Source organism: Phascolarctos cinereus, unplaced genomic scaffold (assembly GCF_003287225.1).
Source record: "Phascolarctos cinereus isolate Bilbo 61053 unplaced genomic scaffold, phaCin_HiC Scaffold_7;HRSCAF=346, whole genome shotgun sequence".
NCBI lineage: Eukaryota > Metazoa > Chordata > Mammalia > Diprotodontia > Phascolarctidae > Phascolarctos > Phascolarctos cinereus.
Window position 1 is genome coordinate 92,343,969 of NW_027556180.1, and position 27,720 is coordinate 92,371,688.

Sequence of the window (27,720 nt, forward strand, 5' to 3'; positions counted from 1 at the left end):
GGGCTGTCTCTCATTGGGCAGTGAATGAGTATTTCCTGAACCGAGCACTGTAGGGAATGCCGGAAAATTATGAAAGCTGGCCTTGCCTTCTAAGAGCTCACAGTCTAGTTGGGGGAGTAAATGAACATACAGTAAATAACTAGCAAGTAAATTTGGTGCTAAATTGTTTGGTACTGACTCTAAGTGCTCTAGGAGTTCAAGGAAGGTAGAGATATAAGTTTAAGCTAGAGTGGTCAGGGAAGACTTCTGGGAGGACCTGAGAGTTGAGGTGGGCTTTGCAGGACAGCTGAGAATGAGGTGACACTCCAAATAGGGAGAACAGCATGAGCAGAGACCCAGAGGTGGGAATGACCATTGTGTCTATGGAAGCAGGAAGGAGACTGACTGGACACAATGGAGAGCACGTGTTTAAGGAGCACAGACATGCATAGAATGTGAGCCAGTGGGCCAGGATGCCCAGGCTCGCTCTCTGTGTGTGCCTGTGTCTAGGAGCAGAAGGAAACAAGGTTGGTGGAGAGATAGGCCCACCCTGTGAGAGCCGGGCAGAGAAGGTGACCTTGCTTAGCAATTTAGAGCCAATTTTTTTTTAAAGCAGTCTGTGATTTCATGAGTATAGGGAAGTCCTAGGAGAGGAAATGCCTTCTTCCAGTGCAGATCTGCGAGTGCTCTAAAATGTATATTCTCAGAATGATGGCCAGGAGAAGTGACCAGGATCACGTAGCTGGTATAGGTCAAAGGGCAGACCCACGTCTTCCTTACTGTAAGGCCTGCTCTCTATCATGTCATTCATTTAACCACTAGTTCTTTTTCTCTTATAAGATTAATTTTCATGTTTTACCTGGAATACCAAATTAACTTTTCAGCCAAAATGAAAAATATAAAACAGTTTCTCCCTCAGGAACTACTGGAACTGTGTATTTTGCAGGTGATTTGGGCAGCGGTTTCCCTTATTTGTAGCATATTTGAAGGGCTTGTGCACATTCAAAGTGAAACATATTTAAGTGGGCAAGAATTAGTGAATTTTTCCCACTCTAGACATCTGGCATCATGTGCTTAAACATCCTGTAAATAAATAGCACAGAACAATAGAGACATATGTGCAGACCCCTCCTGGCAATCCCTCAGGAAAGGCTGTAGCTCCAGTAACCCCCCCACCGGTCATTAGACAGAATAAGAGAGTAAAGAGGCCAGAATTCTGGCCTTAGCTTTGCCTCTTATTCATCTGTAACTACGAACAAGTAATTTAACCTCTCTGTGCCTGAGTTTCAATATCTCTAAAAGGAAATGGCAATAATTTACCTCTGCACTCATGCTAGAGATGTTAAAAGACTAAATAATATTTTAGAGATGAATGCATTTAAAGCCCTTTAGAAGAAAAGGGTTACAGAAATCCAAGACGTTGTTATTATTAAAATGCTGTTCCACTTTTTTATAAATATATGTTAACTCTCAGCTTAGAAAAAGTATTCAACAATTAGAGTATTAGAAACTAGCCCCCATTTACCTCTTCTTCCTTCATTTCCCCATTTCTACTAAATAGTCTGTTTAAATGCACCAGTACTTTTCTGGTTTGGGATTATTGCAGGTATAGAGAGGTAGATGTGCCTAATTTGCTAGAAAGTTGAGTATGTAACAGAAGATGTGGGAGGTGCCCTCGCAGAGTAGTTGGGGACAGATATACAAACCCATTCTTTTTTATAAAGCAAAGATGACAAACGTTTCTGGCCACTTACCCACAAGGAGAACAATAAAGAAAAGGCCACCTCAGTTTTGTTGAGGGGTGGAGGGAGTGTTAACTCAATTCAGAGAAATTTTTAGAGAGAAGAAAATTTTCCATTACCTTCTAAATTAGTAACAATGAACATAAAACTATTGAATAAAGCAGAGGCTGGACAAGCACTTGTCATTATGTTAGGGGGGATTCTTTTATATGTGGTTGTATTAGATGTCCACTAACATCCCTTCAAGTCTCAGATTTTGTGATTCTATAAAATACTCAAATTGTTTTGCAGTGTTATCACCTGGTTCAAGAAGTTTGGGGTCTTTAAAGGAACTTTCCCTTTTCCTAAAGCCAGTTTGCCTTGTGCTCCTCTTCCTGTTTGATTCTGGATTCAATCCATTGTCCATTTACAGTCTACCATTCAATTAGCAAGAATTTATTAAGCATCTACTGTCAGTCAGCAGTCAGTAAGCACTTGATTAAGGGCTAACTATATGTGAGGCACTGTGCTAACCACTGGGAATACAGAAAAATGAAAAAACATGGTCCCTGTTCTCAAGGAGCTCCCGTTCTAGTAGGAGAGACAACATCCAAGCAGCTATATACATAGAGCATGTATGTAGTATAAATGGGACTCAGAGAGAGGCATTAGCAGTTGGAGATGAGGTGAAAAGAGGGAGAAAAGGGCAAAGGAGACCAGGAAAAACCTCCTGAAGAAAAGGAGATTTGAGCTGAGTCTTGAAGGAAGCCAGGAGATTCACCAAGAGTAGATGAGGAGGTAGAACACCAGGCATGGGGGTTATCCAGTAAAAAAGGCATGCAGGCAAGAGATAAAGTGTCTTATGCAAGGAACAGCAAGAAGGCAAATTGTTAGTTCATAGAGTATAGAGAGGAGTAAAGTGTGAAAAGACTGAAAGAGGTCCAGATTATGAAGGGCTTTAAATCCCACACAGAATTCTTTATTTGATACTGGAGGTAAGAGGAAGCCATTGAGGTTTTTTGAGTAGGGAGATTGACATGGTTGTGCATTTTAAAAGAGTCACTTTGGTAGTTGAGTGGAGTATGGATGGGAGTGGGAAGAAATTTGAGGTGGGAAAACTATCCAGCAGGCCATTATAGTAGTTCAGGCATGAGGGGATGAGAGTCTGAACAAGTTAATGGTTATGTGAGCAGTGAGAAACAGATGTATATGAAAGAAGTTGTGAAGGCATAAATAACAAGTAATACTTTACTACATATTCGATAGGTTGACTGATTGTGAGAACAATCAAGGATGATTCCAAGGTTTTGAGCATGGATCACTTAGAGAATGGTAGTACATTTAACAGTTATGAGGAATCTGGGAAGAGAAGGTTTTGGGAGAAGGATGTTAAGTTCTGTTTTAGACATGTTGAGTTTGACACAATTATGGTGCATCCAGTTTGAGAAGTCCAAAAGATAGCGAGTGATATGAAACTAGAGCTCAGTCAGAAAAGAGGCAAGGGCTGCCTAAATCGTTCTGAGAATCATCTGCTTAGAGCTGATAATTGAATTCATCACTACTGATGAGATCACCAAGTGAGATAGTAGAGAAGAAGAAGAGAAGCGATCCCAGGACAGAACCTTGGAGGACACCCGTACGTAGAGGGCATACCCTGGAAGAAGATCCAGCAAAGGAGACTGAGAAGAGGCAGTGATACACAGGTCAGAGGAGAACCAAAAGAGCCATGTCACTGCCACCTAAAGCGTGTGTCAAGGAGAAAAGGTGATCAGCCATGTCAGAGTCTGAAAAGAGGTCAAGAAGAAAAAGGATTGTGAAATGGCCATTGGATTAGGCAATGAAGAGATCATGGGAACTTTACAGAGAGCCACATCAGGGTAATAATAAGGTCAGAAGCCAGTGTTTGGACTCAAGTGAGAAAGTGGAGGCACCAAGTGTATCTAAAAGAAAGTGTACACCAAGTGTAACCTCTCTAGGAGGTTAGCCAGGACCAGAAAGAGAAATATAGAAGGACAGATAGAAGGTATAGGGTGAAGTGAAGATTTTTGAAGGATGGGAGATACATAATGGTTGTTGTGGGTAGCAGGGAAGGAACCAGTGAACTGGGAGAGACTGAAGATTAGAGGGGATAATCAGCTGGAGAAGATAAGATGGAATGGTGTCAAGGATATGTGTAGAGGAATTTACCTTGGCAAGAATTCATGAGAGACTGGTATGAAGGGATAGGTAGGAAAGCTTTTAAGTGATGTGAGATAAGAATTTTTGTTTGTTTGTTGTTCATTTGTTTCAGTCATGTCTAACTCTTTATGGCTTCATTTAGGATTTTTTTGGCAAAGATACTGAAGTGGTTTGCCATTTTCTTCTCCAGCCCATTTTACAGATGAGGAAACTGAGGCAAACAGGGTTAATTTGCCCAAGGTCACATAGCTAGTAAATGTCCAAGGCCAGATTTGAACTCAGTTTCTTCTGACTTCAAGCCCTGTGTTCTATTCAGTGCTGCCTAACTGCCCTTGTGAGATCAGAAGAGAATATGAGGAGAGTGAACTTATTTTTTTCAGTGGAGTATGAGGTCAATTCCTCAGCTGAAAGGATGGGGTGAGGGGATGTCATGGGCAACTTGAGGAGGAAGTTTAGAGTACCCTCTGTGGCAAGTGGAAGGTATAAAAGGGTTATCTTGTTGCAGTGAAGGTCCTGTTGAGATTTTGTGACATATATTTGTAGTAGACTTGGTCAGAATAATTTTGTGGTTTCCTCAAGTTCCATTCAGTAGCATGTGAAAAGGAGCAAAGGCAGTAGATAGTTGTTCCACTGTTGAAGTTTGATCAGCAGCAGGAGAAGGGATCAAGGGACTCAAGGACTGAAAATAGTGTAGAATCAAACTACTTCACCACAGGGAAAGGAGGGGAGTGCAGACAATGGAGGAGTGATAGCCTAAGCAAGACCTGAGGGTAACAGGGACTAGAGGTTCCTATGAAGATGGAGAACAAGGTTAGGTGTAGTGAGGTGGAGGGAAAGATGGAATGGTGAAAGGTGTGGATCAGAGTTTCACAAACAGAAGTGGAACATTTGTGAGTGATGGAAAAACCAAGGGTTTAGCCATCTGCTAGGGATCAACAGAGGGAATCCAGGCCTCAGTAAGAGCCAGAAGATGGAGAGAGTAAGACAGGGAAGGATTTAAGATGAAAGGAAATTGGTTAATCATGGGGCAGACATATCCAGAGAACATAGAGGTAGGGATGGGTAATTCTGGAGTGCCAGGCAATACTGTGTGTCAGGCACTATACTAGGCAAGTGCTGAGAGACATACAAACATACGTATATAATGTATGTGTATACACACATACACACTGATGGATGAAAGCTATAGGTCATCCATCTAACTTCCTCATAATCTAGAAAGCAGATATTCTACATTCACTTGGTTTTTTCTCTGTGGATGGTAATGCTAAATTATTGAGTGGTTTGATTTGAAGAGAAATTCTTCTCAACATGCAGTGTTAATAAGGAGCTTAAGCAAAGAAACCACCATGAAAATAATTGTAGCTCATTGGTTGGGGAATGACAAAACAAATTTGTGGTACACAAATGTAACGGAATGTTGCTGTCCTATAAGAAATGATAAACATGATGACTACAGAGAAGCACGGAAAGATTTGCAAGAACTGATGCAGAGTGAAGTAAAGAGAGCCAAGAAACAGTCAACACAGTGGCACAATGGAAAGAATGATAGCACAAAACATTCTAAATGAATCTAAATAAATGAAAATTACAGAATTACAAAGAGCAAGCATAACCCTAAAGGAGAGGCATGAGAAGGTACCTCCTGCTATTCCTTTGAGAAGTAGAAAGTCCATGGGTATGCAACATTGCATATATTTTCAGATTCGGTTGATGTATTGATTGATTTTGCTGATTGTTTTTTCTCCTCTTCCTCTTTTTCTTTTTTCTTTTAAAAAGTATTCTTTGTTATATGAGATGGTTTTCTTGGATGGAGGAAGATGGGGGAAATTTGAGTGATATAAAAACCAAAGATATCAAAAATTTATATTTTAAAAATTTCAGCCTATGTACCAAAACTGATTACAGAGGATAAAGAAGTGGAGAAATTCTGTGATGACTTGGGAGAATTCTCCAAATAAGGCAACATATTTAATCTTCAATGACTTTAGTGGAAAGATAGGGCCAGAGGAGAATGGAGAAAATTATGTTGGAAACTGTGGTTACAAATCCAAAAAAGGAAAAAGACAAAAGTCTGTTGTACAATATTTAGAAGCCTTGTGATGCATAACGCGGAATCCATAGGCGCTGAGTGTGTCAATCTCTGCCCAGTATCACAAAGTGAAATTAACCACATCTGAACAGGAAATAGCTGATTACAGGCATAGCTGTCATTTCAGAAGGAGCTGTCTGTGTGCAATCAAAAAATCCACCGGTTAGAGCAAAGTAAGTGCCAAATTAGAAGGAACAAGGAGATGATATACTGCAAGTGATTATGGGCACTTCAGTCTAACCTGTTCAAACGAAATGTTGATACTTTATCCTCTTTCCAAAAAGCAGTGACATAGACAACAAGGGCAACAACTGTTTAGACTACAAGCCAATTAGCAAAACTTAACAGAAGAGGAAAATGGAAGATTATGAGCAGCATCACTTCACAAAAATCTATCAAAGCAAAAATACGCTTTGCGTACGATCCATCTAAGCAAGGCCATCCCAACCAGATAAAACCAGAAGAAAGAAACCACTCTCTTGGTGTTTTTCTAGTTGCCTGTTCTTATCAGCAATAGTGGGAGACCTACCCCCTTTGTCTTTTGCTACCTCAGACCTTGTTGAAGTGGCAGGCGGCAAAAGCGCTTACGAATATGAAGGCAGGAGGAACAGCTCGACCTGAACAGATTCATACAGAATAAGCGTGTGTTGGAAGCCACACACTTTTAAAGACACTCGAGAATTTATTTTCAAGACATCTGAAAGAATGGATGAACAAAAGAGTATAGAAAATATCACAGACCAAATCACTCCGCCACCAAAAAAAAAATTTACATTTTAATCTGTTAGTGTCCTTTTTCGTATTGATAAAAACCTTTACAGTCTACAAGATTAAATCTTGACCAAAACAAGAGGAAGAGAACAGTCACACTTTCCCAGGTCGGTCAGCAAGCCATCAGTAAGCACTTGTGTGTGGTCGGCACTGTTAGAAGCTGGTGAGTTTCCAGAAGGGGCCACTTCTTATCAATCACTTAGTAACTGAGAGGTATAGAAAACATAAAACCCCACTGTTGTTTTTGTTAAAATATGTTACGACATTTTAAAATGTTCTCCTCAAACAGTCTTTGCCCCAATGCATATGTTAAAGTTATGCAAAAATTATGTGACAGATGCTACCAAGAAAATAACTTTCTTCAGAGATCCTCTGGGTATTAACATCAAGCAGCCCCAGGGTATTACAAAGCCTCCTCAGTGAATTATGTAGTTATTCAAAAGAAAACAGCCTAACCATGACACTGGAAAAACAAAACAGATGGAAAACACATATTGCTTAGGCATACAGCCCAGTGGTCAGGAAGTCTATTGAATTAGTGTTTGTGTGTATATACACGCATGTATGTGTGAGATATAGATAGATAGATAGATAGATAGATAGATAGATAGATAGATAGATAGATAGATAGATAGATAGATATAGATATGTATATATGTATGTATACACACACGTGCACACATATATACGTGTGTGTGTGCGCATCTGCATATATATGCTTACTTATGCAAATACTCATTATGTGTATGCATATGTTTTGGTAAAGGAAACTCCTGGATGAGAAAATGCCTTTAATCAATTCAGATTGGCACCTACTCTATACCTTACAGTCTTGGAAATTAGCTGCCTAGGGCTTTGAGAGGTTAAGTGGCTTGCTTGTGTCACATAGCCAGTATGTATTGCAGGTAGGACTTGAACCTAGGTTTTCCTGACTTCAAAGCCAACTCTGTCCACTCTACCACACAGTCTCCTGTGCCTGCTCTCTGCTTTCGCTTTCGTTCTCTCCCCTTCTCTCTTTTTCTCTCCTCTCTCTCCCTCTCCCTATATATGTGTGTATGTATTATATATATACATATATGTGCACACAGAAATCTTTATGAAAAGTCCACACAAACACCAGCCACATCTATTCTTGATCAAAATAGAAAGGGAACAGTCAAGTTTTCGCAATTTATTCAACAGGTATTTATTAATCATCTACTTTATGCCAGAGACTGTGTTACATGCTGAGTGATAGACAGGTAGTTAGGTAGGTAGGTAGGTAGGTAGATAGATAGATAGATAGATAGATAGATAGATAGATAGATAGATAGATAGATAGATAGATACATAGATAGATACATAGATAGAAAGAAGGAAAGAAAGAAAGAAAGAAAGAAAGAAAGAAAGAAAGAAAGAAAGAAAGAAAGAAAGAAAGAAAGAAAGAAAGAAAGAAAGAAAGAAAGAAAGAAAAATAGTATGACATAATAGAGAAAACTTGAGCTAGCAGATGGACCCAAAATTGAATAGAAATTAAAAATTGGGCTAGGTTTCACTTGGGAAATTCACAGTATTTTCAGTGGGCCCAAACTGCAAGCTGTCACAAAGTCTACTTTTTTAATGTCAGTTTTTCCCCCCAGAGGTATGATAAGGCAGCAAACCATGGAATCTTGAAAAAAAAATAAAGATTACAACCAGTCCAGAGCCCAATGTTAGGATATATGGTGGTGTATTTAAGTTATAATGTCACCAATAATGACTTGAACACAAGAAATGATATGAGACTTTTAAGAACCTGTATGACCAAGAAAGATGTGCTGGTTATGTAACAAGAATAAAAGGCAATGGATGGACAGCCCATCTACTACATTTTTATCTCCAAAATATTTTTTAACTTAAGGGAAGGTTCTAGCACTTTGAATGGATCCTTTACAGGAAATTTACAAACAAACATAGATGAGAATCCTACAAAATGTGAATGGATGGAGAGTTTACAGTCTCTACTGGAGACTGTATCCCAAGGAGATCATAGATTCATTTTTGTATCTAAGGGAGCAAGAAATAGGGAGAGTAGAAGAAGTGCAGGAAAGAAAGGGGAAGGTGAAATAAAGAAGAAAATGAAAAAAATAAGGTACCACAGAAGAAAAGGTAGGTACATCAATAACCATATGAGAGAATAAACCAGATTAGAACAGAGCCAAAGAACTCTATAATTGGGATTGGTCCAAGAGAACTATAGGCACACATGTAGACATCTCCTCTTGGTCCTTTCCATCCTACACCAGAAAAAATTAAACTGAGTTGGATGGACCTAGCATGCAGTCCGAAGGCTCTCTAAATCTGAATTATAGGTAAATGCTAACCATTAGATTAGTTGACTGAGTTCACCCACTATCATTAAAAAACTTAAAAAATAATCTTAAAGCTTACTCTTCTGGGGTGGTACAAAGAAAATTATATAAATCTGACTTCTACTCTGTATGAAAATATGGTTGAAGATTAGCATACTAACTCTGAGTTTTACACACTGCTTTATATATGTTATCCCTTTAGTCCTCACAACCACCCTATGAGGAAGAGTGTTCTCCATTAATAGATGAGGAAACTGAAGCAGATGGAGGTTGAGTGACTTACTCACCACTCTGGTGCAGGCCTCATCACCTCGTGTCTGGACTATTACAGTAGCCTGCTTGAGGGGAAGTGGGGGATTGTCCGCCTGGCTCACCTCTCTCCTCTCTGCAGTCCAGTCTCCATTCAGACACCAAAGCGACTTTCCTGAAGTGCAGGTCCAGTCGTGTCACCCTCTGCTCAGTGAACTCCAGTGTCTTCCTGTGGCCTCTAGGAGCAAATACAAAATGCTCTGTTTGGCATTCAAAGCACTTCATAACCTAACCCCCTCCTACCTTTCCAGCCTTCTTATACCTTACTCCCCAACATGTACTCTTCCATCCAGTAACACTGGCCTCCTGGCTGTTCCATGAAAAAGGCAATCCATCTCTTGGCTTAGGGCATTTTCTCCAGCTGTCCCCCATGCCTGGGAACTCCCTCTCTCCTCTTTTTTGACTGTTGATCTTCCTAGCTTACTTTAAGTCCCAACTAAAATCCCTTCTATAGGAAGCAGTGCCTTCTTTCTCTTAATTCTTTCCTATTTATCCTGTATATAGCTTGCTTTGTATATATTTGTTGTCTCTCCCATTAGATTATAATTTCCGTGTGAGCAGGAATTATCTTTTGCCCCTTTTTGTATCCCTAGTGCTTAGCACAGTGTCTGGCACATACTAGGCACTTAATAAATGTTTATTGATTGGTTGCCCAGAGTCACTAAACTAAGTATCTGAGGCAGGATTTGAACTCATTTATTCCTGATCTCCAGTCTAGTGCTCTGTCCAGGCTGCACCAGGACCTAATGACATCAGAATAAAAACATTAAGGCAACACACGGACCATATGTGAGGTGTTTGTGTAGACAAGGAAAGGAGACTGAGGCATACACCAGCTTTGGCAGCAGCAGACACTGCCACTGACAGAAGCTAATCTATACTTATCCTAATATCCTGAATTTCACGTCTTGTCTTCATAGAATCATACATCATTGACTCAAAATGACAGTATTTAAGCCTAACCTACCAGGGAAAATAAATCAACATCTAAAAATTCATAGGTTGTTAGACAACACTAAACGCAGCCTTTGGAAGTATAAAAAGGCATAATCAACTCACGGTGGTTCCAGTGTCCAAGGCAAGCGTGTCCCACAGTTTTGATTAAGCTTCTTTAGTACTTCCAAAGATGCTTGATTTCATCAGTATCAATGAGTACCTCTTCCACTGAAGCAGGTCACACACCCTACATGGATGCTTCTTCCTAAAGAGTTTCCTAAGTTCCTTACTGATGATTCTTAAAGTAACAAAATATATTTACAATTATTCTGCTTTACAAATTGATTGATATTGGCATTGGAAAACTTCAAATCCAGTGGCTAAAAAGTTATTTTTTTCCCATTATATACTTCAAACTTTTCTTCCTCCAGTCCTCTGACAGCTTCCCACATCTTATAGGTGATTTTTTTCTGAAAACAGACACAATTGGATATATTGTTTCTGGAATTTTTTTGTAGTTGAAAGAGCGCATGGCATATTTTCTATGTATTATGCTTACACTCAGAGCCTCAACCTATAACCACAGGTAATTCTACTGTCTCTACAAAGAGCTGTCTATGAGTGGGATCAAACCTCATTAATTCTTTCCTGAATCTTAAAATATGGTGGAATTGGGTTTCCTTTAGACAAAATCCTATTTCTGTTTTCTTTAATAGTCTAAGTTAAGATATCCCTCCTTAGGAAAAGAGCACATAACTTCCTTAGCTACAAAAGTGACACATGGCAGACTGCCCGTCATATGCAGTAGTACAAAATCTAGCGTGGTACATTGAATTCATTGATTAATCTCATGATGGACCACAAGAACATTGGTGAGACCTCCAGACAAAAGATGTCACCAAGATGTTAAAGCCTATAGCAAGTCTAATTTTGCATTGGTGCAACGTTTTTCTTACAGTATTGAAACCCTTTTAATTGTCAAGATGGTAAATCTGGTGAGGTAGTATAGTAATGGCCCTAGAAATCTACCATGAGGGACAGCTAGGTGGCGCAGTGGATACAGCACCAGTCCTGAAGTCAGGAGGACCTCAGTTCAAATTCGGCCTCAGACCAAACACTTGACACTTACTAGCTGTGTGACCCTGGGCAAGTCACTTAACTCCAATTGCCTTAAAAAAAAAATCTACCATGAACACAGACAGTAGCAGAGGATCACAGATTTGGAGCTCTATGGGACCTTAGAATTCATCTAATCCAGCTCCTGTATTTGACCGATGAGTAAACTGAGGCCCATAAAAATTAAGTTGCCCAAAGTCACATAGTGGCAAAGTCGAGATCTGAACCCACGATCTCCAAATCCAAAGCCAGGGAGTGCTCTTTCCACCATCCTATACTGTGTGATTCATAAATTCTTTCAAAGCTTAGACAAATATTTCATGAAACTAGTAAAATAGCCAACATGGAGACCATCCTTTTTCATGCTGGATTCCAGTTCTAACACTAGGTGTTAGATATACTTTGGACAGAAATTTCACAATAGAACCTGAGATCTGTGCTTCCAATAGTACACATACCAGTTTAGAGGAACAAGAAGCTTAATCTGTTGTATGGACACTTTCAGAGAGTAATTGTTGTTTCCTGGCCTAATACCATCTTCATTTATGGTCACAGAAATCTTATCAAGGTTATCAAGTTACCATAAATAAGATGAGGATACAGCAGAGAGAAAAACACATAGAAGGATCTATGTAGATCAGACCCCTTCTATTTAAGTGTGAGATTCTAATTTTTAAAACTGCACTGAGTCTTTTTTAATTTGTATATAATGGTGATAGAAGAGGATGGTATGGATAACTAACATCCACAAATTTATTAGATTGTACAGTTTGTATTTCTCTGTCAAAATAACATTGAGGTGATTACTTTGATGCTGACAATGTATTACCAGTAATACATTGTATTTTAACATGTAGCAATATCCTTTATCATGAGTTAGCAGCTTAGCAATCAAAATATGACATGCATTTTCCTAAACCCACTAACTCTTTTTTTTTGGGGGGGAGGCAGGCAATCAGGGTTAAGTGACTTGCCCAGGGTCACACAGCTAGTAAGTGTCAAGTGTCTGAGATCGCATTTGAACTAGGTCTTCCTGACTCCGGGGCCAGTGCTCTATCCACTGCTCCACCTAGTTGCCCCCTAACCCACTAACTCTTGAAAGAAGTTGACATGCCGGTTTACTAAATATCTAGATTGATTTCATATTCCACATTCCTTTAGATTTTCTCTGTCCTTTGAAGCTGTTAGTCAGAAATTGCTCTCTCCTTTTCTCTTCTTACTTCCCCTGCCCCAAATTTACCAGAATTTCTAGAGAGTCCATATGATATAGCTCTAGCAAGGTTTGGGTGGATAGAGACAACCTGTGCTATATGATTTACCTTACTTTATTCCCCCCGCCCCCTTGCCTCAGGTTAAAAGAAATTAAGATGAGTGAGTATGATGCAGAAACTTACGAGAAGTTTTCAAGTGCTGTCCGGCGACAAGTACATTCCCTCCGGATCATCTTGGATAATTTGCAGGTAATCCTCATTTTATTGTAACCAGGAAGATAACCTGGGACCAAAGCTGAAAATAATAAAGCCAATTAAAACCTTATTTGCTATTAAAGAAAAATAAATCAGCACCTTCTTACATTTAGATAACACTTCAATGTTATCCAAATGACTGTTCTAAGTGAAAAGCACAAGAAAATAGTAACTTCAGTTTACCCTTCTTGCAGTCCTGGTGGCAAGGATTTGACTGAAAGCTGCCTTGATTTCCCCAAATTTAAATAAATTACCAACACAGCAATACTACATGGAAGGGAACCAATTGCCTTATTTCAAAAGATGTAAACTGTACCAAAATACTTGAAAAGAATGGCCCCATATATACCAAAATATTTATAGCAGCATTTTTTTGTGCTAGCAAAATCCTGGGACCAAATGAATGCCCAGCAACTGGGAAATGTCTCAACAACATATAGTACATGAGTGTAATGCAATCTTATTTTGCCGTAAGGAACAGTGAATATGATGGAAACAGAGAAGCAAGGGGAAAATCGAACTGATACAAAGGGAAGTAATCAGAACCAGGAGAACAATGCACACAGTTGACTAAAACAATGTAAATGGAAAAGAAAAACAACAAAATAATCAATAAATAAACATATATTAAGTGCCTACTACATACCAGGCACTGTCCTAAGCATTTATCCCCGAAGAAAAGATGTAAAAAGGCATCTCCTCCCCGTCTTTGCAGAGGAGGGGGACTGTGGATATGAAACATTGACCATAATGTCAGGTTTTTTTCAATGTGTTCATTAGTTTGGGTGAACTGTTTTCTTTTCCCTCTTTTTATTCTTTATTGTAACAGATAAGGAGAAGGTTAGATACAGTAGGAAATATAGATGATATAAAAAAACATATCAATAAAAATTTATTTTTATTTTCTTTTTAAAATAAGTTTCATCAGTGTCTTTGGTTTTTACATCACTGTAGTTTTGCACAGCATACCTCCTATTCCCCCTCCTAGAGAGTCATCCCATATAACAAATAGTATTTTACTATGTTTTTTCTAAAGATTGGAAAAGATTACATGTATTGTTCTACTTCTCCTGAGGGAAAAATAATTATTTCTATAATTTTGGATGACTGAGCTTAACTTTGAAGCTAAAGACTATATTGGAATAAATAATCAAAAGATCAATTTATAATACAAGAATTTACAGTTCAGGCAGCCTCTATCTTTTAAATAGCTTTTGTTTCAAGTTTATAATCTGTTGTTAGAAATCTAGCATATTTTTCCATTAAGAAAAACAGTGTTCTAAATGGTAATTAGTCTAATAGGCTACCCTCAGATTGCTTAGCCAAGTTTGAGGATCTGTAATCTAGAACAATATAGTATAGAAAAAAGAAAACAAACATAAATTCCTTCCCCATTTAGCATGCACAGAGCTGGCCCTAGGTGAATTGTTCTTTCTATAACCATAATAATTCATATTTAGATAGCATTTAAGATGTGTCTCTATGGGCCAGATATTACAAGTATCTCTATTTTAAAGAAGAGGAAAATAAGGCTCAGAAAGATTAAGTAGCTTGCCTATGGTCACATAGCTCATGACTTTCAGAACTAGGAGGCTTCTAACTCCTCTTTTCCACCCTTTGTCCTCCTTCTAGTTTCCTTTTCTGTGGCACAGAGGGGCCGAGTGTCCTCATACCTCTTACAGCCTTCACCTTGCACCTCTTCCAGGTGCTCCCAAAGTGTTCCTATCTCCCTTCCCTAGTGGAAAACTCCCATTACGTCTATACAGCTGATCACTGCTAGATAGGGGGAAGGGAATAAGCTGATTGAATTAATTCCCATAGAGTCACAAATCTATGATTCTCAGAGACGTTGGCATTTTTTAAAAGAGGAGGCTTGTTTTAAGTGTAAGCAATGTCACAAGAAAGTGAAAAAAATCCAGATACAGGGAAAGACATTTTTGGACAACAGATTTCTGTATGTAGGGGTCATTTGTAAATGACAGATTCACTGTATGAGATTCAGAATACTCCATGGGGGGGGGGAGTTGGGAGGGAGAGAAACGGAACTGGAAAAGGGTGAGTGGGAAGATGTTTGCTAGTGGAGTTCAGAGTCCATGCAAATAATGGCAGTTAGAATGGCCAGCTGTCTGGAAGGCATCATAGAGACATGGTGCTTCATTGAAGGTTGGATCTCAATGATAGGAGAGGGAATCTTAGCCAACAAAAACAAAAAAATTAGAGTTGGCAACAAGTATGTTTGGAGAACAGTGATGAGAACAGCCTGACTGGAGGGATTCGGTTGATAAGTTGTGGGAGATAAAGTGAAATAGGCACAGAACTGGAAAGGTCCTTAGAGGGCACTGAGTCTGACCCACTCATTTTCAGTCGATGAAATTGAGACCCAAAGAGATAGAATTTCTTGCCCAAGGTCACAGAGCTAGTTGTTGGAAAAGCTAAGGTTTGAACCCAAAAATCTATTCCAATGTTCTTTCCCCTCTACCAGAGTTAGTGGTTTATTAATAGAATGGGACCACATTAAGGTGAACCTTAAATGCCAGACAGAGGTTTTAGAACTCTCTCCTTTACAGTATGAATCCTTTGGAAGGTTTTTGAATAGGAAAATTACATGATGAAAATTAGTGTTTTAATCAAATTAATCAGATAGTGGCATACAAGATGAATTGGTGGAGAGTAAGGGGAGGGGGGAGGGGGAGAGGAGATCAGACAGAGGAGACTAACTTCTAACTGTTAGAAATTATTCAGGCATGAAATGATGAAAACTTGACAAAGGGTGATAGCTTTGGTAATTTAAAAGAAAGGATGGTTGTGAATGATGAGGCTTTAAAGGAAGACTCACTAAAACTTAATAAGTGATTGGTTAAGAAAGGAAATCCTCAGTAATTAAGGGAATAGACTTACCATTGAACAAGCCAAAGAAGTTGGTAGGAGGAACTGACTTTGTGAGTAAGGTAATACATTTTTTTTAAAGATATCTTGAGTTTGAGGTAACTGCAGATAGCCAAAGAGAGATGTCTCTTTAAGATATGGGACTGGATATGGAGTAGTGTACATTTTAAAATGATAAGCAAGATGGAATAGTTAAGCCAGGAAACAAGATCAATTTACTAAAGGAAAAGGAGGTAACAAAGAATACAGAGAACTAGTAGGAATTATGTTGAAAAAACAGAAGAATTAAATTGGGGGGAGGTTTCAATAAAGACAGTCTAGTTTTGTGTTAAAAACAGAAGGCCTCATGGTTGCAAGTGGTAATATCTTCACTGCTACCAAATGAAGACAGGTGCTTCAGAAAAGAAAGGTAGGTTTGGGAAATAAATACTAGTTAAGAACATGGCATCTGTGAACAGAATTTGGCTTTCTGGAATTTGGCCTAAAACAAAGAAATGACAGGCTCCTAGCCAAGGAACCTAAAAAAGAGGTGGGGAAAATGTATTCACCTGGAATCATACAAATATAATTAAAAAGCCTTTAAATTGAAAGGGAAAGGAGAGAGAGAGAGAGAAAACTGTCCGTGTATGTCTACCAAAGAGTAGCTAAAATGTAGAACGAGGTCTAGGAGCAGAATCACCCTGAAATGCATAGTATACAAAACCTTAAAAAGGAGCCAGCCATAAAACCCATGGGTTCAGATGTTTATATGCAAATGTGGTATGGACAACAAACAAAGCAAAAAGAACTAGACATTATAATGCAAGGAGGCAAATCTGACCTCACATGTATTCCTGAGACTTAGTAAGATGGGACCCATGACTGGACTGTGATTCTTGAAAGGGCATTTAAAAGGAGCAGGATGTGAAGAAAATGAGGAGATGGAGTGGTCTTATATATTTAAAAAGCGTATTTATGAGGGGAAAACAGGAAGCAGAAAAGCAACATTTTCATCAGTGTCCACTTAAAAACCATCCCCAGTAGACTGGGGACCAAGGAGAAAATTATGTGAAATTGGTTCACTAGCCAGACCCAAAGAATACTCATTAGCAGTTTAATGTCAGCCTGACCTGGAAAGAGGGTGCTAGAGGAATGCTGTGCTCTTTAACATTTTTAGCAATGGCTTAGATAAAGGCATCACTAGAATGTTTATCAAATTTGCAGATGATCGAAACCAGGGAGGTATTGCTACCGTGTTGGATGACAGAATCAGGATCCACAAAAATTTTGACAAACTAAAACATTGTGTTTAATGAGATCGATTTAAATATGGGTAAATGTAAAGTTCAAAAAATTAACCTCCTCAGTGCAGGATGAGGAAGGTGTGAATAGGTAATAGCTAACTTTTAAGCTTTTAAGTTAGCAAAGTGCTTCACATGCATTATCTTATTTGACCATTCGAAACAGGTGTTATTTTCACTTCCATTTTGCAAATGAAAAAGCTGGAGGTTGGAGAAATTGAGTGACTTGCCTAAGGCAATATATCTCATAAGTATCTAGGTAGGATTCAAACTCAGGTGTTCCTGTCTCCAAAAAACAAAATTCTTGTATTTTCCTCACTATATTACACTGATTCTCAACAAGCAACCATCAGTCTGAAAATAAATCCATGTGTTTTAGTGAAGTGCAAACTCAATGTGAGTCAGTAGTGTAGGACGGCAGCCAAAAAGCTTAAGGTCGTATTCGGTTACATTAAGAGGAAAGTAGTATCCGTGATTAAGGAAACTGGTAGCCCTGTTGTACTCTGCTCTTCTTAGATCACATCTGTAGTATTATGTTCTGTTCTGGGTACCACGTTTTTTAATAGTAAAATATTTAATTGGGATAGACTTGCAAAGCAAAATAATAAAGAAATATATCTCAACACCCACTGCTGAGAAAGGTGCAACCCTGTCCCTGTTTTACACAAAAGTGACCCAAGAAATTAGTGCCTCCAAGACTTGTGACTTCAAAATAGTTGGGGGAGAGAAGTTGAGGGAGTCATGGCTCAGTCCCTGGCATGGTTAGGCTTAAAGTCTGGGTAGCACATTTTAGGAATGATATTGAAAAGTAGACTGTATCCACAGGATACCTGCCTGGTTAATACCAGATCATGTAGTGTGGCATGGTTTACTGTGGGTTATCATTATTATTATTATTATTATTACTGATATTAATAATAACTAGCACTTTAAGGTTTACAGATATCATACTTGATAAACTATCTCATTTTATCCTTACAATGACTCTGAGAGGTAGGTGCTTTTTCCCCATTTACAGATGAGGAAACTGGGGCAGACAGAGATTAAGTGAATTGCCTGGGGTCACACAAATAAGAGTATCATAAGTATCTGAGGCTAGACTTGAGCTCAGCTTCCTGACTCCAGGGCCAGTGCGCTATCCACTGTGATGCCCAGCTGCCTAGCTGAAGAGATTGAAGATGTTTTACCTAGAGAAGAGAAATTATATTGGGGTCATGATTTGTCTTTAAGTTTTTGAAGGACTGTCTTGTAAAATAGGAGTGTGACTTGTTCTGCTTGGACTCAGAAGACAAAAGTAGAAATAATTAGTATAAATTATAAAGAAGCAGGCTTAGACTTCATGTAAGGAAATACTTCGCAACCATTAGAAGTATCCAGAAGTGGAATGGGCTCCATTAGAAGGCAGCATGAGTCTGTCCCTTCTCTGGAGGTTTTCGAGCAGAAGCTGAACAGCCGCTTTGGGGGCATCTGGGATCTAGAGCTGAAAGGGCTGAGAGGTCACCTTTTTCGCTCCCCTCCTCCCACACACCTCGTTAAGGAGACTGAAGCCTAGAGAAGTGATTAGACCAAGTTCATACAGGTAAGGAGTGACAGCATTTAGATTTGCACACAAGCACTTTGACTTTAAATCCAGTCCTCTTAACATTGTACCAAGATGCTTCTACAGTTAAGAAGCTTCATAGCTGGTTGAATAGCTAGACCCAATGAGTAGCCATTAATAACCAGTGTCAAGATCTCTAATGAAGTCTCCCAGGAATCAGTGCTTGGCCTGTTCTGTGTAGAATATTAGAGGAAAATTTTTGGAGGGTACAGGTTGGACCAGATGACCTCTGTGATCCTTTTAGTTCTTAGATTCCCTAATTTCCCCACAAAAGTGGGGGAAAAAAGACTAGACTAGGAATTGGGAGATCTGAGTTCTAGACCCAGTTCTACAGCTCACTAGCCATAGGATTTTGGAAACTTAGTTTCCTCATTTGTTAACTACAAATAATAGTAGCTGCCCTGCCTTCCCTAAGTCACAGAGTTGTTGGCAGGATCAAATGAGTACAGCACTTTTAAACGCAATGCAAAGATAAAAAGTGGAATGGTTATTAATGGTTCAGGGAACATAAATATTAAAAGAAAAGCTTTTGGATTTGATGAGAAAGTGGTCATTGATGAACTTTCAGAATACGGAGATGTGTCTTCTGGATTGTATGTTAATATAGTTAAAAGCTGACACAAGAGTAGTACTTAATGGCTCAATATCAACCAGGGAAGTCATTGAGTGTTCTTACTGTGGCTGACCTCTGGGCTCAGTCTTCCTCCTTATCCTCTTACTTTCCCAACCATTGTCCAAGGACAAGGCCTGTGGTCCTGGAGGGTTCTTTATGAGAACCTCCAGGCATGGAGGCATAGTCAGAAAGCCAGCGAATCTTACAGTTGTCAAGGGCCTTAAGAAAATTCAGCACCTTCTGTCCAATGGAGGAAACCCCACTTCAACATGTTGTGAGGATCAAATAAGGTAACATATGCAGACTTTAAAGTGCTATGTAAATATTAGCTATTTTATTATTATCATCAATAATAATCATATTTGTGACAGGTAGTTTGCTGCTACTTCAACAATCCCAGTTGACGTGGGAATCTACCTCACAGACTAGCAAATAACTTTTGGGGATTACTCTAACTGCTAGAAAGTTCATCATCATCTCATCATCATAACTTCTGTGCAGTGAGTTACGATCTACAAAAGGCTTCTGTATATATTATCACAACAGCCTTGTGAGGTAGCTACAAGGGGATTATCATCCCTATGTTCTGGATGAGGAGACTGTTAGGCTCAAAGACATTGCTTGAGTCACCCAGCTGGTAAGTGACAAGGCCTAGGCTAGAAGGTTTTATGACTCCAGTGGAGCCAAGGGCTATTTCCTTATATCTTGAGCTTCCATTCCTTCTTAATTAGATTTGTCCTACCCTTGTTTATTTTATAGGTAGACTGAGTATTTATTGTTAAGCTGAAAGGTCCTTCTTGATGAATAAAATGAAAGCAAAATGGGACCTCAGCGTTGTACTTTCTCTCTGTTAGTGGCTTACCTTACACCACATGTCCCAAGTAGTGGGCCCAGGCCTTCCTTTTTATTTTCTTGGGCCAAACACATTTTTTTATTATCTTTTTGGCATTTATTGCAAGCTGCAGCATATTGTGGGCTTTAGTCTTCCCTGATACTGTTCTTACACATCCACACGTTCTGGTTTTTGTCTTTGTTTAGGCCTCCCTCCTTCTTCCATATTTTATTCTTCCTTTGCATAGCGAGCTCTGGGGTGAGGAAACTCCCCTCTTTCCATGAAGATTGGTATCTTCTTTGCATTTGTATCTTCTTAGGGAGTTACCTAGGCCTCTTAGAGGTTACGTGACTTGCCTGAGATCACACAGCTAATATGTGTCCTAGGCATGACTTGAACCTAACTTCCTGGCTTTAGTTGCTCTCTACTACATCTCCTTTTATAAGAATGGCTCACATTTGGGTAGTACTTTTAAGATTTTCTTTGCACTTCAAAACAACCCTGGGAAGCCAGTTACCTATTTGTATTATTATCCCCACTTTATGGTTACAGAAACTGAGGCTCTGAGACATTATATCTTGCTCATAATCACATAGCTAATTTTTATGTATGAGGCAGGAGTCAAACGTAAGTGATTTGGCCACAAGCCCTGTACTCCGTCCCCTGTTCCATGTTCTCTTAGCAAGGATACTGTTTTTCACATGCTTTTAAAATGAGTTAGTCACAGAGGCCCTGTCTCTAAGTCTCTTTTGAAACCTTTTTTCTGCACCTCAGTGGAAGTGTTGTGATTGTTCTGATAGAATTCTGGTTTTGAGTGCCTCCCATAACCCTTGACTTGTCTTGTTTTTTTATAGTTCTGGCCATGTGATCATGCCTATAATTTCTCTGAATATGGTGAAATCTGTATTCCCAAAATCTGCAGCACATAACCCACTATACGTAATATTTCCTTCTTTGAATACTGTGAATGTTCACTTTCTCCCATCAAGTCATCAGCCAACTCTTTACAGATGAGGATTAAGTTCAGATTATCAGTTCCCATCTTTCCTTCCCCAATCTCCAGAAAGCTGAAATGAGACCATAGTGCAAGTAAGAAACATATCAAGGGCTTTACTTTCTTAATGGAAATTAGCCTCCCAGAACATATCCAGACACATGATTTTTCTTCTTTCACCTAAAAAGTCTTTCAAATATTTGAAAACAGCTATGTTAGCCTCTATGCATCTTTTCTTCATCAAAGTAAGAATCTCCCTTAAAACTGAACCTGATATGGCATGACCTTGAGGTCATTCAATGGTTTTCCCATATACTCTCAACTTATCAATATCCTTCTAAATGTGGTGCCCTGAACTGAGCACCAGAAATGGTCTAATCAGAACAGAGTGTAACAGGACTATGATTTCCTTATTCCTGGAATTGCCTCGCAGTACAAGCCTGGATCTCTCTCCCTAGATTTCCGAAAAAGCATAAAGATAGAAAAGGATAAAATAAAACTTTTATTTCATGTAAATTATGTGATTTGATATGTAGAACATCCAAGGAAGTCAATGAAGAAGTTACTGAAGTTTAGCAGAGCTGCAGGATATACAATAAATCCATAAAAGTAAAATACACTCTATACTGTAATAATACACGGGCAAAAACTACTGCAGTGCCATTCATAATGACAACCTCCCTCCAAAACAAAATCCGTACTTTTTTTAAAAAATTAACTTAGCTCAGGATATAAGAGATTCACTACAACAAAAAGTAAAACTCTATTGGAAGAAATACATTCAGACATGATTTAATGGAAAGAAATGATTTGCCTCCTTCTGGTTGAGTTGACTAAAGCTGACAGTAATAAATTAATATACAGACCTAATAGTGACCACTTAAAGTCACCACAGGATATGTTTTAGAATTTGACCAATTAATAAGGAAGTTTAGCTGGAGAAAAAAAAAAGAGACCAACAATACTGTAGGATATAGACCTTTCCTACCAGATTTTAAAATCTATTACAAAGCCATAATTATCCCAAAACATATGAGTTTCAGTTGAAAACAGGAAAAAAAAACTAATTATATAGACATATAAGTGATCAAACTATTATAAGAACTCAATTGATGACAAATCATAAGTAATATGGCAATTGTGAAAAGAATCCCTATTTAATAAATGTTATTGGAACAACTGAATAGCTATATGTGCAAGGGTTAATTTGGAGTCGTGGCTCGTACTGTATATTGCAATAGATTCCAGATGTGCAAAAGAGTTAAACATTTTAAAAGAAAACTAGAAGAAAAAGGAAAAATATATTTATCCCATTTGAGGAGAGGAGAAAAATTACTAGCTATTGAAAAAAAAGTAGAAGATGTAATCAGAGGCAATCTAGAAGACTTCAAGTGATTAAAAAAATTTTAAGCTCTGCACAAAAATGTAATAAACTGAGTCTTTAAAAGAAAACAACAGAATAGGTAAAATATGTGTTTCAGATATAACTGGTAAAAGCAAATTGTCCAAAATATACAGAGTACTGAAACATATAGTTGATACTCAGATTCTGTTTGATGAGTGCTCCAAGAAGATGAACTGTGTACACATAAGGAAAGAGGCAGTAAATTATCAGTTTCAACAATAGACAGGCTTACTTGCAGTTAGAGAAATGAAAATTAAAGCAACCTTAAGGTACCAGGTACAAGAAGAAGTAGAAAGACTTGGGAGGTCATGATAACTGTCTTCAGTTATTTGGAGTCCAGCCATGGGGAAGAGGAAAAAGACTTGCCCTGCTTGGCCCCAAAAGGCAGAAGTAAGAAAAATGGATTGCAGTTGTCAACAGACAGATTTCATTTCGATATAAAAATAAACTTCCTCACAATTAGAGTTATCTAAAAAGTGTATTGAGATGCCTCAGGAGATAGTGAATTCTCTGTCACAGAAGGTCTATGAGAGAAGGTGTTCTTACTCATTATAGATTGGACTTAATAGGATTTTCTGAGGTCTCTTCTATGATTCTAATGAAAAATTATTAAGTAAAATAAGCAGAACAAAACAGCACTGATTTAAATTATGTAAAATGTGTGCATATGATTTCAAACTTTTTCTAAAATGTGAAGTGGTATTTTTAGAGTTAAATGTTCATTAGGCCTTTACATTATGAATTTAGATTCATATACTTTGGTCCTTGCATGAAAATTATTACATTAAAATATTATTAATAATAGACTACCTGTTGGTGAAAACCCGTTATCTCCTTAAAATTAAACCACATCATTTTTTTAGTTTTCTTTTGACCATGTGATTTTATAAAAAATTATCATCTTTAATATGCCAGTAAAGTTTTATATTTATGTAATATATTTACCTGTACTGCAATATTAAATAATTATCAAATAAAAATTGATCTAAGGAAAATTTTCAAGACTTCCCTATCGCAAAATCCTTATTTGTAATACATGCATGCAAGTTTACTGTTTCTGATGAACTTCTAGTCTTAAGATTGTGGAATTTAGAACTGGAAAGGACTTTCAAAATTACTTAGTTTGGGATGAGGTTGGTAAACCTGTCTTTGTTGATATTTTGATAACTATATGTCAATATAATTGGTTTCTTTTATAATCCTGTGTGTTTTATTTTATGCATTTAAACACATTATTCTGAGAAAGAGTCCATAGACATCACAAGACACCTTGAGGGTACATGATACAAAAAAAGTTAAAAATTCCTGCCCTAATCTAGACCTAGAATGTTACAGGTGAAGAAGCTGGAATTTAAGCTGGTAGGCCAGGTTGAAATAAGCTTCCTTCAGGGGGATTCTTTCCAGTTCATAAACAGAACAAGACATCTCTGACAGGGTCATTTTCATAACCCTCTTCTTTTTTTAGGCCTTAGTGGTTCTGAGTGACTAATGCTTTCCAGAAGTTGTGAGGCTGATGTGTAATCCTGGTAACTATGGGAGTTTCCTTGGTGAACAGTATAGTGTTTGGTCAGGGACCAGCCAACTCACCATTTAGGTTGAATTTCCAAAGCAGAGCTTCAGACTTGTACCTCATCTTGTATGACTGAGGAGGCTGCCATTGAGGAACAAGAGATGTTGTCACCACCAGTATCTCTTGCACAATCTGTCTGCGCCCCAGCCAGTGTGCCATCATTTTTCTTTTCAAGAGCCACACCTGCCAACCTTCTTCCTTTACCGCATGTATTTCTTGACTGTACTTGACTATATATGAATAATCTAGAGTTGTGATTAGTGAGAGGCAGTGTTGAAAGTATCTAAATTTCAATTAAAAGACCTGAATTTCGGTTTTCCATTCCTCCAACCATGTACTATGTAGCATGAGGCCAGTCACAACTTCCCTGGGCCTCAGTTTCCTCATCTAAAAAATGAAGAGGGGGCAGCTAGGTGGCACGGTGGATAGAACATCGGCCCCAGAGTCAGGAGGACCTGAGTTAAATCCGGCTTCAGACACTTGACACTCACTAGCTGTGTGACTTTGGGCAAGTCACTTAACCCCAACTGCCTCACCAAAAAATAAAGAAAGAAAGAAAGAAAGAAAGAAAGAAAGAAAGAAAGAAAGAAAGAAAGAAAGAAAGAAAGAAAGAAAAAAGAAAGAAAGAAAGAAAAGAAAGAAAGAAAGAAAGAAGAGAAGAAGGAAGGAGGAAGGAAGGAAGGAAGGAAGGAAGAAGGAAAGAAAGAAAAAAGAAAGAAAGAAAGAAAGAAAGAAAGAAAGAAGAAAGAAAGAAGAAAGAAAGAAAGAAAGAAAGAAAGAAAGAAAGAAAGAAAGAAAGAAATTAATTTAAGAGATTAGACCAGGTTATTTCTAAGACCTTTTCCAGCTCTAACATTCAGTGTGTGATTCTGGGTCTAACATTCCTGAATTGGCAACAAAAAGATCTTTTGCAGACATCTAGTCTGTAGCTACTTTAGAATCTGAGTTTCCTATTCTCATATTCTCTGTGCCATATTAGAATATTGTCAGTGATTTTAATTGTGTTTCCTCTCCATTGTTTTTCAGACATCTCTAGCGCCCCCCACTAATGCTTGTGACTGTCAGGGTACTCCAAATTCATCATGTTTGTCATTCCACATTGGGACCTTATGGTTAGCCACATCCACCAAGTGCTTAGCAGTAACTCGCTCATTCAGTTTGGATTGGGAAAGTTTGCTCTTGTCAGAGAGAGCTGTAGGCACTGGAGAGAACATCAAGCTTAATTTCCATAGTTCCGGACAGTCTTTGATTTTCTTTCCATTTTTCAGTGTTCACCAGTCAGATAATTGTTGCTTCTTGGGCATGGTTTTATAAAAGGTGAAGAGAGTTAGAGGGAAGCACCAGATGTGAGAGCGGTAGGAGTAGCTATCCTTCTGCTCTCAAAGAATCCCCGGAGCACAAAATCATGCTCTTTCAGAATGGTGAAATGTCTTGCCACTGATGAACCGGCCCTTCATATCACAACAGATCCCTTGGGCTGTTGTCAGATTTTCACCCTTTAGATAGCTGCAGAAGAGGCTTTCTTTATAGGAAACTAATAGAGTGAAGTAAAAATGCAAAGGGGGATTGGTTAATGAGGAAGTTTAAAGAGGCAGCATGATAGCATGATTAGTTCCAGCCATGTGAATGCTTAACCTCTTAGTCCTGCAGGTAGCTCTCTAAAACCATCAGTGGTAGAGCATGGAACGGATCTGCATTGGCGGAGAGAGTTACTGATGAGGAGCTACCTGCACCAATGAAATCATAGGACCGGTCCCCACCAATGCATGTTTAAGATAGGTTTTTATTTGGGATCACCTTTTGTATCCAGGGATGCCAGGGTACAATTGAAGTCTTGGGAGAGAAAGAAACCCTGCCTGTGGAAAGTCAGTGAAAAGATGCTAGCTAACAAGCTTACTTACTTTGGAATCTCCAAGTAAAAGAACCAGAACAATCATAATTGGCTTGTATTATGCAAGGAATTGTTTTCTCTTTAGCCAAGCTTCCTTTTCACCAGATTTTTCCTCAGAGACCAGAGTGTGTGTTGTTGGTAGCAAGCACATAAGAAAAGAGATCACTAAGAGGAGAGCTATGACTTTTTTTTTTAAAAACCATTACTTTAGCTTAGTATTCATATCCAGAAGACAGCTAGACAAGAGAATGATGAAAAAACATAAGTGTAGCTCAAAATCCATCTGATTTAGGGTGGGTTTTTTTACCTCTATTGAACACATAAGCATATTTTACAATTTAGAGCAAACACATGAATTTCTATCAAAGAATCTTGCTTATCATGTTTTGTACCCAGTTGCCCTCCCCATTGCTTTCTATTTGCCTTAATTCTAAAAGAATCCCTGTAACCTAGAGAAATCTGTTTCCTATATTACACTGATAATGCAGCATTTTATGAAGGCTTGATGCAATTCATGAAAGAATATTTATAAACTAGTTCTTATGCATGTATTTTAGTTGAAATTCCTGGATTTAAACATGTATGGAATTTTAATAAGGCAGAGCCCCACATTTAAGTAAAGGAAGCATATCTTGTTACAGTCTCTCCAGGGGAGGTTGGTTTTAATGTCAAGGAAAACAGTTGAATGTGCCTCTATTTCCTGACAATGGTCTTTTCCTGGCAAATGCATAACTGGACCAACTAACCAAAGAGACAGGCCATGAAAACAGCTTTTGTGTGGTACATGATGTAAGAACAAACTATTTTATCTTGCAAAGCTGATTTTAAGATAGGCCATTAAAGAATTTCATTTTTTTTTCTTCTTTTTTTTTTTTTTTTTTTGCTTTTAGGCAATTGGGGTTAAGTGACTTGCCGAGGGTCACACAGCTAGTAAGTGTCAAGTGTTTGGTTTTGAGGCTGGATTTGAACTCAGGTCCTCCTGACTTCAGGGCCGGTGCTCTACCCACTGCGCCACCTAGCTGCCCCTCATTAAAGAATTTCAGAAACCTCTTCCTGGTTTTGTATTTGTCCATTCTAATGTTTTCCAAAGCTATCTTTGTGATAGAATAGCCCAGGTTATTAGTTAGCATCAAGCTAAAAAGACACTTATATAAACATAATCCTTAAAATCATCCTTATTCTCTTGTTAAGTGATGGTATGCCACTAGAAGGGTATACTTCAGAGGTATTCAGTTCAAATCTTAAAAGCACAAAATGGCATTCTGAAAAATTAAAAATGATTATTTTTATTTGAAAAACATGGAAATTATAATAATAGTACATGATTTTTAGTAATTCATCTTTCATATTTGAGTTCTAGCTTTTGTGTGAGGGAAGTTTAACTACTTCATTTGTTCAGGTAATTTCTTTTTCATCTTCCTTTTTCTTTCATATTCTTTAAAAAAACATACACGGATTTACCATCTACATTCATGCTGTTGATATAAAAAGTACAATTTATTCCAAATTCTAATCAGAGGCTGTCAGTGCTCTCTTCTAGCTTTTGAAACTCAGTTCGGGTCTTATTTTAAAATTAAAGATTTTAAAAATAAAGATACATGAAAATGAAATAGAACTGAAAAAAGTGAGATATAATTTAATGTTGTTTTTAATTTAGCACGTACTTTTTCAGTATTTTTCTATGCAGATGTACTAATTATTAATGGAAACCCTAGCTTTCATGTAGTGTCACAGATGATATTTAGGGGTCA

At 38.2% G+C, this 27,720-nt stretch overlaps 1 protein-coding gene across 1 annotated transcript in view; it reads left to right on the forward strand.

The window, feature by feature from the left end:
• Window positions 1-27,720, forward strand: part of VWA8 (von Willebrand factor A domain containing 8) — a 391,323-nt gene that overhangs the window by 340,044 nt on the left and 23,559 nt on the right. The window contains exon 40 of the mRNA XM_020977000.2: window positions 12,784-12,892. Within this exon, the coding sequence (XP_020832659.1) occupies window positions 12,784-12,892 (109 nt within the window). The remainder of the gene's footprint in view (window positions 1-12,783; window positions 12,893-27,720) is intronic.